This window comes from Heterocephalus glaber, unplaced genomic scaffold (assembly GCF_053883595.1).
Source record: "Heterocephalus glaber isolate CG9 unplaced genomic scaffold, H.glaber_assembly_v1.0 deba00000347, whole genome shotgun sequence".
Taxonomy (NCBI): domain Eukaryota; kingdom Metazoa; phylum Chordata; class Mammalia; order Rodentia; family Bathyergidae; genus Heterocephalus; species Heterocephalus glaber.
In genome coordinates this window covers 42,038,854-42,053,082 of record NW_028258143.1, presented here as the reverse complement: position 1 = coordinate 42,053,082, position 14,229 = coordinate 42,038,854, and the positions used below count along the sequence as shown (strand labels likewise).

Below are 14,229 nucleotides of genomic sequence, written 5' to 3'. Positions count from 1 at the left end.
TTCATACATTTAGGCATCTCTGAAACTTTTGAAAAACAAACAAAATTGCACAAGATAGTCCATGCTTTCAATACATGTGTTTTAGTCCATTTTGGGGAAATTAGTCTTTTTAGTAAAATATTTGAAAAGACATTAATTTTCATCTTTTAGAAATGCAAAAGTTCCACAGAGCTGATGGAAGATTAACAAATTCATATTATTTTCATAGTAATTTCATTTTCTGTCATGACACTAAGAAAATATGGATATCAGGAGATTACTAAACAACTTCCCTGTATAAATTATGAAACGGATGCAAAAGAAAACAAAGGCTATAGGAAAAACAAAACAGTCTGCCATAATTGCTGGGAAGTAATAGTGCTCATCTATGTTGGCATGTGGAAATGGCAAGTGAAGAGGTTCCCTGGACACTGAAGATGCTGCACTGCAAACAGTAATGAGCTCATGCACTGGAATCTGGCATCCTGTTATGAAGAGCCACATGCAAGGTAGCAGTGGGTCTTTCCAATCATTATCTCTAATGGAATTTACTGATTATGAGCAAAAGAAAGCGTGTGTCATTTGCCACAAACACTAAATGGTGATCATGTTGTTTTAACTAAAGGGCCACCTATAGCATAATTCAAAGAATTATATTGCTTTCTCAAGATATGCAGACACTAGGATATTGTTACAGATGCTTAATTTATGTTTACTGCATTTGAATCTCAAAGTTCTTGTTAAATATGTTTTCTTTGTATTCTTTCATGAATCTTTCAAGAAAGTTAAAATCTTTTTTAAAACGTCTACAATTCAATGCTTGATGATAAGACCACATGTATAGCATATACATAGAAAAAGAAACAAATTATACAATATAAATTTCATAAATCATTTTCAAATAAAATATGTTATAGATTTACAAGTACTTTGATATTTCAGAGACCTATATTAGTATAAAGAACACAATAAAGAAACACTTACCACTTTTATCCATCGAATTTGGTTCTGATTGTTTCTTGCCAATATCAGCAAATGATCTAACAATGGGAATCCGGTTGGTGAGTTTCTTCTGATTCTGATGGTGATGCTGTTTCATCAGTGCCTCATGGACCCTGTGACGTACATCTTCATTCAGCTGACCTGAGCTCACTTGTTGGTCAAGTACCATATCTGAAGAGGGAAGGCAAAAGAATATAAACATAATCTACTGTCATACATGTATGAACAGAGAACTGCTGAGTACAAAAATGCAGAACCTGAACAATATTATTCATCTTAAATAGGAATGATTCCTTTAAAAATCTCTAAGTGTGATGTTGACAAACAGAAGTTTATTTTCCTTTATAGGAAATTTGCACAAGAAATACATATATAAAAATACATATAAACTTTCACTATGAACCACTCAATGAATTTTAACTATATAATTCTTATGGATTAGTTTTTCAAATGGACATAGTTGTATTAGAAAAGAAATGTTCTCCACATGCATGGAAAAGAATTTATAGGAGTAGTATAAGAATAATTAATATTTGGAAACCTAGGAAGTGGTTTTATATTATTTCAATATGATTTTCTCCCATTTTCTAGTAGAAAATAATTTCTTTGTTTTTTCTTTAAGTGAGCAGAGGTCCATAAGTAAAAATCCAATGGAAAGAGGCCTAGGCAACTACCTAGTCATGTGCATTTGGAGAAAAAACAATTCTCTTTCATAGTGAAATAAAGTCATCCCTTTGTAAAAGTTTTCTTTGAAAATATGTTTACTTTTTAAAAAATCTATAATTGTAAAACATGAAAGAGAAGTCAAGATTTCAGAAGGCTATAACTAAGCCTTTATTTATTTATTTACCATACATAGCCCCCAAAATACAAATAAAATAAGTAGATAGGTAAAGGCACTTTAAGTTTCTTAGCAATACAAATATCACCTATATAAGGGCTTCCAGCCATTCCATCACTCCCAGCCCAGAGGAAGGGGCTTCTGGGCCACCGTTCCACCCCTCCCAGTGCAGAGGAGGTGAGCAGTGTGGGTGCCAACAGTACCCCCTGCCCCCATCGAAATGAGAAGACACATAAACAAGTTTCAAAACCAGACTTTCAGATCACCTACAGCAACACCAAAGGGAAACGAGATGGAACACTCTGATACTCAACCATGTGGACTCCCTGAACTGGCAATAAAAGAGGATCTGGAAAAAGTGAAATCAGAAATAATTTCTCAGGTAACAGCAGAGATTGTGCCCATAGTGCAAGACATGATTAATAAATCTGGAGAGGACACAGATCAAAAAAATAGAGCAGCTGAGGAACATGATGGAATCCCAAGATAGGAAAAAAATGGAATCCATAAAACAGGTACAAACAGATTTCCAGGAGATTAAAAATTCCATTGAAAGTCTACACAGCAGAATGAGCCAATCTGAGGACAGAATTTCAGATATAGAATATAAGATTGCAATTAGTGACCAGGAAAAGAAAAATTGCTTCAAAATAGTAAGGGACTGTGGGAAATTGTAGAATTCAGCTATCTAGTTGTAAGAATTGATCACAAGAAGTTTGTTAACTAAGAAAATTAAGTCGTTTCTGGGAAATTCCACAAGTCTGTTTGTTAAAAGAATGCCAGAAAACTTTAAGAGACCTTGTGAAAGTTTCATGGGAGCAAAACAGGTTTTCCTAGTTTTCTTATTTACCATTTCCAGGGATCAGAGGACCGTAACCCAATGATTCTACAGGTGTTAAGAGAGATGCGACTCACTATGCACATCTGTGATGTTTGTGGTGGGCCAGTGGGCTTGATTTTGGCTAAAGTCATCCTGCTCTCTTGATACTATCTGATAAGAAGAGGGCTGCAGTGTGCTCTTTGATGTACGGGATTGGTGAATGGAAACAGGGGACTTCTGAATTCGCCTGTAGCTTTTATAAGTCACTTAAAGTCATTTGTCACCAGAGGTTAAAATCAGAAAGACAATAGCCAGAATAACTAAGCTGCTTTCCTACATGTATAAAAGCCTTGCTTCTTTCCTTTGTGATTGTCGAATAGTGCCAGAGGAATTAAACTGCTGTTCATCCCCCAGGCTGTCTCCTTTTCTTTCTTTAAAAGTCGGTGCTTTCCGGGGTCTCAGGTCTCCTTCTAGAGAGACCACCAACAAGGGACCATGAGAAATCAATCCAGCAGCTGCTACACGATGCAAAGGAGAGGGATCCGAGTCAAGGAAGAAACAGGAGAGAGTGCAGATGACATAAAAAAAAACTGTTCACAGAAATGATGGCAGAAAGCTTCCCAAGCAGGGGCAAAGAACCTGACATACAGATAAGTGAAGCCTATAGGACTGCAAATAGCCTTGATCAAAAAAAATCTACACATAGGCATAAACTTGTTAAGATTCCAGAAACCCAAAAGAAGAACAAAGTTCTACAAGCAGTCAGAGAAAAGAAACAAATCACATACAAAGGAAAGCCATCAGAATCACAGCAGACTTCTCAACACAAACCATCAAGGCAAGAAGAGCTTGGAAGGAAGTATTGAAAGCCCTAAAGGAAAACAAACACCAACCCAGACTGATGCATCCTGCAAAACTATCTTTCAAAATTGATGGAGAAGTAAGATACTTTCATGACAAAGAGCACCTTAGGAATTTCATGAATACCAAACCAGCACTCCAAAAAATTTTAGATGATATCCTAGGAACAGACAATGAGGTTCACAACTCCAGGAAGCAAAGCAGAATGAATCCATCAGACAAGACAAGAAATTAAATTTAAAGGGAGAAAATCCAACAAAAAGAAAAAGTCATGACAATGATAAGTCAATATGTATCAGTTATAACCATCAATGTTACTGGTCTCAAATCACCAATCGAAATAGACTAGCACAATGGGTCAAGAAGTAAAATCCAACAATATGCTGCATACAAGAAACACACTTAATTCGAAAAGAAACTCATAGATTGAAAGTTAAAGAGTGGAAAACAATACTCCATGGAATGGAAACCAAAAAAAAAGCAGGAGTAGCTATCCTCTTGGCAGATCAAGTGGACTTCAAACCAAAACTGATTAAGAGAGACACAGAAGGACACTACAACCTTGTAAAGGGAACAATCCAACAGGAAGAGATGACAATCATAAATATCTATGCAACAAACACTAGTACATCCAACTATATAAAACAAATACTAACAGACATGAAAAGTCATAAAAGCACTAATACAATAGTACTGGGGGACCTCAATACCCCACTGTCACAAATAGATAGATCAACTAGACAAAAAATAAGTAATGAAATACTAGAACTCAATCGAACTCTTGAAGAAATGAACTTAACAGATGTTTTCAGAGTGTTCCATCCCACAAAATCAGAATACACATTCTTTTCAGCTGCACACGGGTCATTCTCCAAAATAGACCACATAGTCACTCATAGAACATGTTTAAGTAAGTGAAAAGGAATTGAAATTAACTCCTGTATATTATCAGACCATAGTGTGATGAAATTGGAGATCAATAGCAAAAGACCACATAAATTTCATAAACACATGGAAATTGAACAACACACTTCTCAATAACCAATGGGTCACAGAGGAAATTAAAGAAGAAATCAGACAGTTCCTTCAATTAAATGACAATGACAATACAACATATCTCAATCTATGGGACACAATGAAAGCAGTCTTATGAGGGAAATTCATAGCAGTGAATACGCATATTAGGAAAACAGAGAGAGCCCAATTAAACAACCTGATACTGAACTTCAAGGTTCTAGAAAAAGAAGAGCAGGACAAACCCAAAGCTCACACAAGGGAAGAAATTATAAAGATCAAAGCAGAAATCAATTCAATGGAGACTAAGAGAATGATACAAAATATCAAGGATGCCAAGAGTTGGTTCTTTGAAAGAATCAACAAAATTGACAAACCTTTAGCCAACCTCATCAGAAAAAGGAAAGAAATGGCCCAAATCCATACAATTAGGAATGAAAAGGGTGAAATTACAACAGACCCAACAGAAATCCAGAGGATCATCAATATCTACTTCCAGAAGCTATATATCAATAAGATGGAAAACACAGAAGAAATGGACAGATTCCTAGATACATATGAATTACCAAAGTTGAACGAAGAAGACCTAAAAATTCTAATCAACCCAATATCAACCAATGAAATTGAAAACGTAATTAAATACTGACCAACTAAGAAAAGCCCAGGTCCTGATGGCTTCACTGCTGAATTCTACAAGACATTTAGAGAGGAAGTACTGCCACTACTGTTTAAATTCTTCAATGAAACTGAAAAGGAAGCAATATTCCCAAATTCATTCCTGGAAGCAAGCATCACCTTGATCCCCAAAGCAGAGAAAGATCCAACCAAAAAAGAGAACTATAGGCCAATCTCATTAATAAACATAGATGCAAAAAACCTTACTAAGATAATGGCAAACAGAATGCAGAAGATCATCAAGAAGATCATACATCATGAGCAAGTGAGATTCATCCCAGGGATGCAGGGATGGTTTAACATAGGCAAATCAATCAATGTAATGCACTATATCAATAGAGCCAAGGACAAAAACCATATGATTATCTCCATAAATGCATATCTCCAGAAAAAGCATTTGACAAAATCCAACATGCATTTATAGTAAAAGCCCTACAAATAATTGGAATAGATGGTCTCTACCTCAATCTGATTAAAACCATCTATGAAAAACCAACAGCCAATATCATACTAAATGGTCAAAAACCGAAATCCTTCACACTAAAATCAGGAACAAGACAAGGATGTCCACTATCACCACTCTTGTTCAATATACTTCTGGAAACATTAGCCACGGCAATTAGACAAGAGAAAGAAATAAAAGGAATAAAGATAGGAAATGAAGAAGTCAAATTGTCACTGTTTGCAGATGACATGATACTCTATATCAAAGACCCCAAGAACTCCACCAAAAGTCTTCTAGAATTAATAACCAAATTCAGTACGGTAGCTGAATACAAGGTCAACACCCAAAAATGAACAGCTTTCCTCTATACGAACAATAGACTCATTGAGAGAGAAATGGAGCAATCAATTCCTTTCACAATAGCATTCACAAAATTGAAATACCTAGGAATCAACCTAAAGAAAGACATCAAAGGCTTCTACTCTGAAAACTATAGCACTCTGAAAAAAGAGATTGAAGAGGACATCAGAAAATGGACAGACATCCCCTGCTCCTGGGTAGGAAGAATCAACATAGTGAAAATGGCCATACTTCCAAAACTGCTATATAGATTCAATGCAATTCCAATTGAAATCCCAGCAGCACATTTCACGGACCTTGAGAAAACAATCAAAAAATTCATTTGGAACAAGAGGCCCAGAATAGCAAAAGCAATTCTAGGCAACAGAGACACGGCAGGGGGTATCACAATCCCCAACTTGAAACTATACTACAAAGTTCCTGTGATAAAAACAGCATGGTACTGGCAAAGAAACAGACCTGAGGACCAGTGGAACAGATTAGAAGATGCAGAAACAATGCTAGACACACTCAGCCATTTCATCTTCGATAAAGGAGCCAAACACCCTCACTGTAGGAAAGACAGCCTCTTTAATAAATGGTGCTAGAAAAATTGGGTTTCAAAAGATTAAAACTAGAACTATATCTCTAATGTGAAATAGGAAGCAAAGGGGCAGAGTGGAAGGGGGATTGGGAGGGGTAGGGGAAAGGAAAGAAGGGAATGGAATTAATACGAGAAAATGAAAAATGGAAACAAAGTCTTTGTAAATAGGGTGGGATCGAGGGGTTGAAGGGAGGGCAGGGGGATGTGGAAGAATAGGAACCAAGAGAGGTTATGTAAAGGTGCAAATTTCCAATGATGAATGTCATTATATTGTATACCTAAAATGTACCAATAAAATAAAATTTTAAAAAATCACCTCAATAAACTTCAGGGTAACTAGTTTGCTTTTAGATTATCAAACATCAACTAAGTGATTTTTGAGACACTCTTTTTGTAAATCAGATCACAATGAACTGTTTTCCCCTGCCATTTTGAGTACACTGAAGTTTTTTGAATTAGCAGAATTTTCCCTTACAAACTGTGTTTTTTCTCAGTATAAAAGGGAAACAGATTAGAGAAAGATGTGGGTCACTCACTCTACCATATTGTAGCTATGTGACCATACAAAGTTGAATAACCTCAGTGTCCTTTCTTTTAAGGTAGAAATAATAATGTCTACCTCATATTTCTTTGCTAGGAGTCATAGCACAAGGCACCTGATACATGGACTGGAATTTGCCTTTGGGAAACATTTCCAAGTTCATAATTTTCTTTGCATTTTCTATTGACTAAAGTATGGATCCCTGTATGAAAGTTGTGGTGATGTTAGTACACTTGTAATTTTTAATAGAATATGAAATAAAGCTGGGCTTATCAATTAACAATGCAAATTAAACTAATTAAAGTGATTCATGTTATTGGTTTACACAACAGAAAGACTAGAGTTAGGCTGGCTCTATTTTCATTTGTCTGTGATTCTGCTGCCTTTTTTTTTTTTTTTTTTTTTTTTGGTACCAGAGATCAAACTCAGGACCTTGTGCTTTCAAGGCAAATTGCAGCACTGAGCTAAATCCCCAGCCCTGCCTCTTCTATAACCAAGCTTTAACCTCAAACTGATTTTCCTAAAGGACATCAGCAAAAAGGAAACAAATGTCCTTGTTCATATCCACCAAAAATTTTGATTACTTCTAATTTCTGTTTCCTTTAATCTAGAAGTTTATCTTTTTGTACAAAACATTCTTTTTTTCTTAGCCAGGAAAAATTCTAAGTCCAACTGACTTAGCCCTGATTTTTGAAACAATCACTGATAATGGGGAAGAGATTTGAATAATTAGTGGACTAATCAAGAGCTGTCCTTCACTCTGTAGTTAATTCTCTAAATCACAGGTAAACAAGCTTTTTCTCTAATGATCAAGATAATAAATATTTTAGTCTTTGTGGGCCATATCATCTCTGTCACAACTATTTAATTCTGCCTTTGTAGAACAAAAGTAGCCAGACAATATATACACAAATAAGCACGGTTGTGCTCCAGTAAAACTTTTGTATAGACACAGAAAGTTGAATTTTTTGTAATGTGCACAATACAAATATTTAATTTTCCTTTTTTACTATTTTTCAATCATGTAAAATTTAATCACCAAAAGCCTTACAACATGAGGCAGCAGGCCATATTAGGCATGTAGGGTATAGCTTGCTCTATCACTTTTCTGTTGACAATGGAAACTAAAACTGAGTATTTGTGAGTCAGCCATAATGCATATATGGAATATTTAGAAGTTGGCCACAATAATTATCTCAAAGATCTCTTTCAATTCTGAAAATGTATAGTAGTATAATATAACATTTAAGTCTCTATTTCAATTCTTTTGGGAGTCAGTAGTTAAAATACAATTGAATGAATTTGAAATAAAGGAACTGATAAATTGTCAACATATGTTACCCTAAACCTGCTAAGATGAAAGACAGAAAAATCTGTGTAAAATATGCATTACATACTTCACAAGAGAAGTTTAAAGTTGTTTATTAAAGCTCCAATGTCTCATCATTATAAGGCAGTTTCAACCATTAGCCATAATATGACTCCCAGTTTGGCATTCTAATCAGGGTCAAAATTAATCGTATAATAAGCCATATACATGTTTATAAATTTTAATTTCTACCAGCCACGATCTTTCCAGTCTTGAACACTATGAAAACGTATAGATTTCTAGCTTCACTGTTTCTCAGAGATGGAAGTCTTAACTTCAAACAGTTACACGATAGCAAGTAATTTTTTTAAAAGCTCATCTGTTCACTAATCACACAAAAACACACAGACAATTCCCCTAACTTATGACTGCATCAAATAGTATATTAATTAAATGGAAAAGTTAATCTTCTTGTTTAAGAATATAGCTTATACTGGAGTGAGATTTAAGTACTAAAGAGAATCTGATTCAGTAATCACTTACATTGTTCAGTTCACCACTATAATAAGTATCAGTACTAACTTGAAAAGTAAGAAAGGATAATGGACCATAATGGTTTTAGGGCCACAGACAAGTTCTGCAATCTCAGCAGGCTGTGATGTCTAAATTATAGAGCTAGGCTGCCAAAGTACAATGCCAGGATCTCGATAAGAAGTAAGAATAAAAAGGATAAATAGGTCATACTGTTCTAATGTTAAGCAGGCTCTAGAAAAACTAGCAGCATTTGTATGAAAGGGCCTCAGAAAAACAAACATTATTTTTCATATTGATCAGGTAATTATTTTATCATAATCAATCCATCTTGATGACCAAAATACCTGAGAAACTGTGAGAATTTGAAAATACTGTATAAATCTGTCTTTTTCAACAGTCTCATGTAAACACTTTGAAAACCTATCATCTTAACTTTAAAATATAATAAGGGGTAAGTAGGGGATATTAAGTTTCTAAATTCTAGTTTTTGTTTGCCAGAAACATGAATACTCAGCAATGTGAGTACTAAAAACAAAAACTACTAGAGAATACTTAGCTTCTAGACCAAGGATTGTCATAATACAAACACATTTTTTAAAAATATGGTAATTTTCATATCTGCAAGTCTGCAGATTACACGTAGTGGAACAAACTGGAGAGTTATCCTTCAATGAAATATACTAAACAACAAAAGTCATTTTAATAAGTTGAGAGCTATGACTGATAATTTGTCCATGGTACTAACTTTAGTTTGATTTTAACTTCTTCCTCTCACTGACAGAATCAGGGTAAAGTATTTGCTCTGCCAAGAGAATATTTCCATTTTTAATCTTTATAATGCTGAATTTCAAATAGATTAACATAGAGCATAAAATTGTCTATAATATATATGAATATAATTAGGAAGCATTTCCAATATAATTAATTCCATATCAGAATAAATCACGATAGGAAAATATATCCGGAGATTTTGGGATTTGAAAAGGTTAAGTAATATTTTGAAGGATGAAGTTTAGATTTATTGAGTTCTCTGAAACATTGGGAAATAGATATATTTTAAATTAACTTGATCCAAAAGAAAATCCTACTTTAATTATAACAGAAATTCTTGACAGACCTGCCAGATATAAATGGGATTTTCTGCTACTAAGTCTACCAAATTCTCTTTAAGGAATTATGTGAGTCTGTCAAAAAACATATCAGAACACTGATATAAAAATACTTGATCATTGCAAAACAATATCTAGGTTATTTTCCTCTAGATCTATAAAGCATTAGTACTTCAGAGCCTGTGCATTCACAAAAAACTAGGTTTAGCATCCTTAAACATAAATTATTAGATCTAGCTTTTGGAAAGTTAAAACTAGTGACTAACATATGTTCCTAGTTCATAATTTTCTAATATATAGAAAAATAATGAGAAATAGGAGGTGAAGAAAAAGTTTCACTTTTTATTGTTAATCATTATGGTCCAAATCATTGCAAAACAGAACAAAACAAAATTTATGATTATAGATCAATCAAATAACATTTTTCCTGTCCTGCACATGTCACCTTTAATACATTACCTTTTGTTCATCTACTTTTTAAATCTAAGAAATAGCCTCTTTCCTACCTTATGATTGCTGTGTTAATAAAATATGATAGTGGGTATGAGAATATTTTGCAAAACTTGAAGTCTTAAAAGGTAAAGCATGCTTTTTACACATTTTATAATGCTGCTCAGTTGTCACACCATAAAAATATCAGTAAGTATAAATAAGAAAGAAATTATAAACTATACGGAGAAAATATTTAATGAGATTTGGGGAGCAGAAAAATATCTTTTATTTTAAAGAGAGTCAAATGGTAATTGCTCAGCGAGAATAAATCTCTATTAAAAAGGAATTTAAGGTAAAAATGATCAACACAAATATTTTTAATTGTATCTTTCTGTGTGATGTTAGCTCTAAAATACTAACATATCCTAAAAGGCATTTTACAAGGAGCTCTGCACTGGAAATGGGACATTCAAGTTGGGTTACTTCAGAGTTAGAAAGTCACAGACTAATTAGAAAAGCAGAAAGAATACTAACAAGCTATCTGGGCTATCAAGCTTCAGTTGAACTACTTTCATTTTAAGAATAGGCTTAAAGAATGTAATTTGCTTGAAAAAGCTAGATTTAACACAGCTAACCTTCACAATCTACATTGAGCTTGAATAAGGAGGCTAGTGCTATGGCAAAGAAACACCATTTTAAACAATAAAACTGGACTAACGTCAGAGCTTTAGTCAATTACTGGGAGATTTCCTTATAGGAATAACCTCCTAAGGAAAGGATTATAAATTAACAAACTTAAAGCTTGGTAAAGGAACAATGGGTATGCTCTGAGACTAATTTCTCCAGGTTAAGGAATTTGACAGCTTTGTTGTATATAATCAGTACAAAATTATTTTAGAGGAATGAATTTTCAAAGATAATGCAATCGCTGAGTTAAGCAGCAGAAATAACTCCTCAGGGCAAAATCTTTAACCTTCTGAATGTTTGCCTATTTACAAAATAAGGATATCAATAATAATATCAAAATAATTTTATCAAGACTATCAAAAGATAATGGTACAAAATAAAGAGTTTCTTAAACTTCAAAATACCATGAAGCGCCATCATTTAATTTCTAATTAAAATACAAAAATGTCTATTAAATATCAGCAAGACCTTATAATGTACATTATATATCCTGCCTCTTTTAACAAGACTTTATAATGTAAAAAATAAGAAACTTAGCTGGATAGCTACTACTCCTTCAATCTTAGGATGTTTCTTACTTCCTAAATTAAGCATTTTCTTTAAGTCATGATTTAATGCAAATTGTCATCATTGCTTGTGTTCTTTCTGAATATCAAACTGTACCTAACTATGTAGTCTTTTACACAATACATATATTTCAAAGGGTTACTTCTCTATTGGTAGTATATGTAACTTAGGGATATTGAGGTTTGTCTTTTCTGGTTTGGAGTGTTTTGTGATTTCCTTTTAAGGAGGTTCCTTAATGTTTTGATTAAAGATGTATTTCTGTATTTGTTTTTCCTCTCACATATATGTCAATGTATGTATGCCTATGAGTATAAAAGACCACATTAAATAATTTTAAATTGATCAAACTACTAAAATTTTGTCAGCATCTACATCAAGACATCTCTTTCTTAGACAGCTTGATATAATAGTTTAAGGATGCTAAATCTGGTACTTTGTGAATGCACAGGTTCTGAAGTACTAATGTTTTACAGACCTAGAAGAAAATAACCTAGATATTGTTTTGGAATGATCAAGTGTTTTGGTACCAAGAATTGAATTCAGAACCTTGCACATGCCATGCTGGCGCAGCACCACTGAGCTGATGATTAAGTATTTTTATATCAGAATAAGAGAAGGGACAAATGGCTTGAAGACAGAGGCCCTAAGAATCTGGGACAATCTGGAAATGACATTGTTATTTTTAGATCTAAAATGTCCCCAAAAGGCTCATGTGTTCATAGGTGGGACTTTTGAAAGGTGATTGGATCATGGGGGCAATATATTCATCAGTGGATTAACCCACTGATGGAGATGAGTTCATAGCTGAAAGTACTATGAAAAGGTGGGGCCCAGTTGAAGGAAGTTTGTCACTGGCAACACACACTGGAAGGGTGAATTCTTGTCCCCAGCTCCTCCCTTTTGGCTCTTTTCTCTGCCTTATGGGCACTCTTTCCTCTACTACATCTTTCCACCATGGCTTTTCTGCTTTGCAGTCAACTAACCATAGACTGAACCTTCTGAAACCTTCAGCCAAAATAAACCTCTCTCCTTTAAATTGTGGATGTCGGGTATTTTTGTCTTCACCATGGGAAGATAACTGATATAGACTTGTACTTCGTGGGACTGTTTAGAAGACTAAACTTGACACATTATTTTTAATCATAACTAAATATAAACATATTTTTCTCTTGTTTGTGATTTTAGAAACACTCACATATTTCTGAGGATTTTTCCATCTCTACAATATAATTAATATATTAAAGTCTCCTTCAAGTCGTTTGGCTTCACAAATAAATCCCATATACAAGTCCTTTTTTTTCCCAAAGTAGGATTATTTAAAAACCTATCTCAGAATTTATTGTTATTCAAATTTTCCATGAATCATTTTATTTATACTTTCAAAATCAATTTCTGCATATTTCTATGATTTTGTTTTTACCACAATATGTTGGTCTTCCACATCAAAAGATATAGGAATCCTTTGACTCTATTTCTCTAGCAGTGATTTATTTCATAAATATAATTGCTTTTGTTACATAGCCATAATTAAATTTCAAGATTCCAATATAAATTACTCACTCTGGACCTAGAAATCAAATTAAATTATGAAACACATATCAGCTGGGTCACCTGGCTTTTCTTGGAATGCAAGAGTTTTAATTCAATTTAAAATAAGTGGTCATCTTTCTGTGTCAAATCCAAACCAATATTTTTCCTATTTACTGAAATTTTTCATTTAGCTATTTCTTGTATTAAAATACATGAAAATCACTCACTAGTTGAAAATCTTTCTTATCTTCGATTTTCCAATGGTAACAATTTAAACACAATAATGAAAAAAACTGAATATTGAATGATGGTCAGAAAATCTAAGTTCTCACTCTACACTTGTCATTGGCAAGCTAGATCGTATTTCTCTGAGATTCAGCTTCTTGTCTCTCTAATGAAGGGATGAGAGAGAATAACTTTTAAAATCCCATAGTCCTATTTACTTAACATAAAAAGTTATTTTTAAAGTTCTAACATATATGAAATTATAAGGAAAAGAGAGTAATAAATATCAACTGAATCCATGAGAATGAAATAGACTAAGGAGCAAAAAGATATACCTGAAATTTCTTCTAAAGTGTTAGCGTGCATGTCCAGCAGCACAGTTCCATTCAGAATGCAACTTCTCAACTCAAATAAGCTGTGCAATGAAAGGGTAGCCACATATGGCTTGCTCCACCTTTCCCCTCCATCTTCCACATCTTCTTCAAACTTCAACCACCTACACAAACAAATATTCTTATCAACACATTGCATGCTATATTACAGATGAATGACTCTTACAAAAATAGAAGGTCTAGCTGTAGAGAACCGCTGATAATAAAAATGTTTAACCAGCCGTCACCATGATTCTGTTGTAGAACTAAAAAACAGAGAGAATTCTTTTTTATGAAAAGACAATAGTAATTGAAAATGAAAACGAAAGTGTATTCCTTTTTGT

The 14,229-nt window shown here is 33.7% G+C and overlaps 1 protein-coding gene across 20 annotated transcripts in view; it reads right to left on the bottom strand.

Annotated features, from left to right (window-relative positions):
- Positions 1-14,229, bottom strand: part of Slc4a10 (solute carrier family 4 member 10) — a 308,057-nt gene that overhangs the window by 80,535 nt on the left and 213,293 nt on the right. For all 20 annotated transcript variants that reach the window (XM_087199463.1, XM_087199486.1, XM_087199461.1 and 17 more), the window contains 2 exons: positions 13,850-14,010; positions 964-1,152 (listed from right to left, as the gene is read on the bottom strand). In XM_087199463.1, the coding sequence (XP_087055589.1) occupies positions 964-1,152; positions 13,850-14,010 (350 nt within the window). The remainder of the gene's footprint in view (positions 1-963; positions 1,153-13,849; positions 14,011-14,229) is intronic.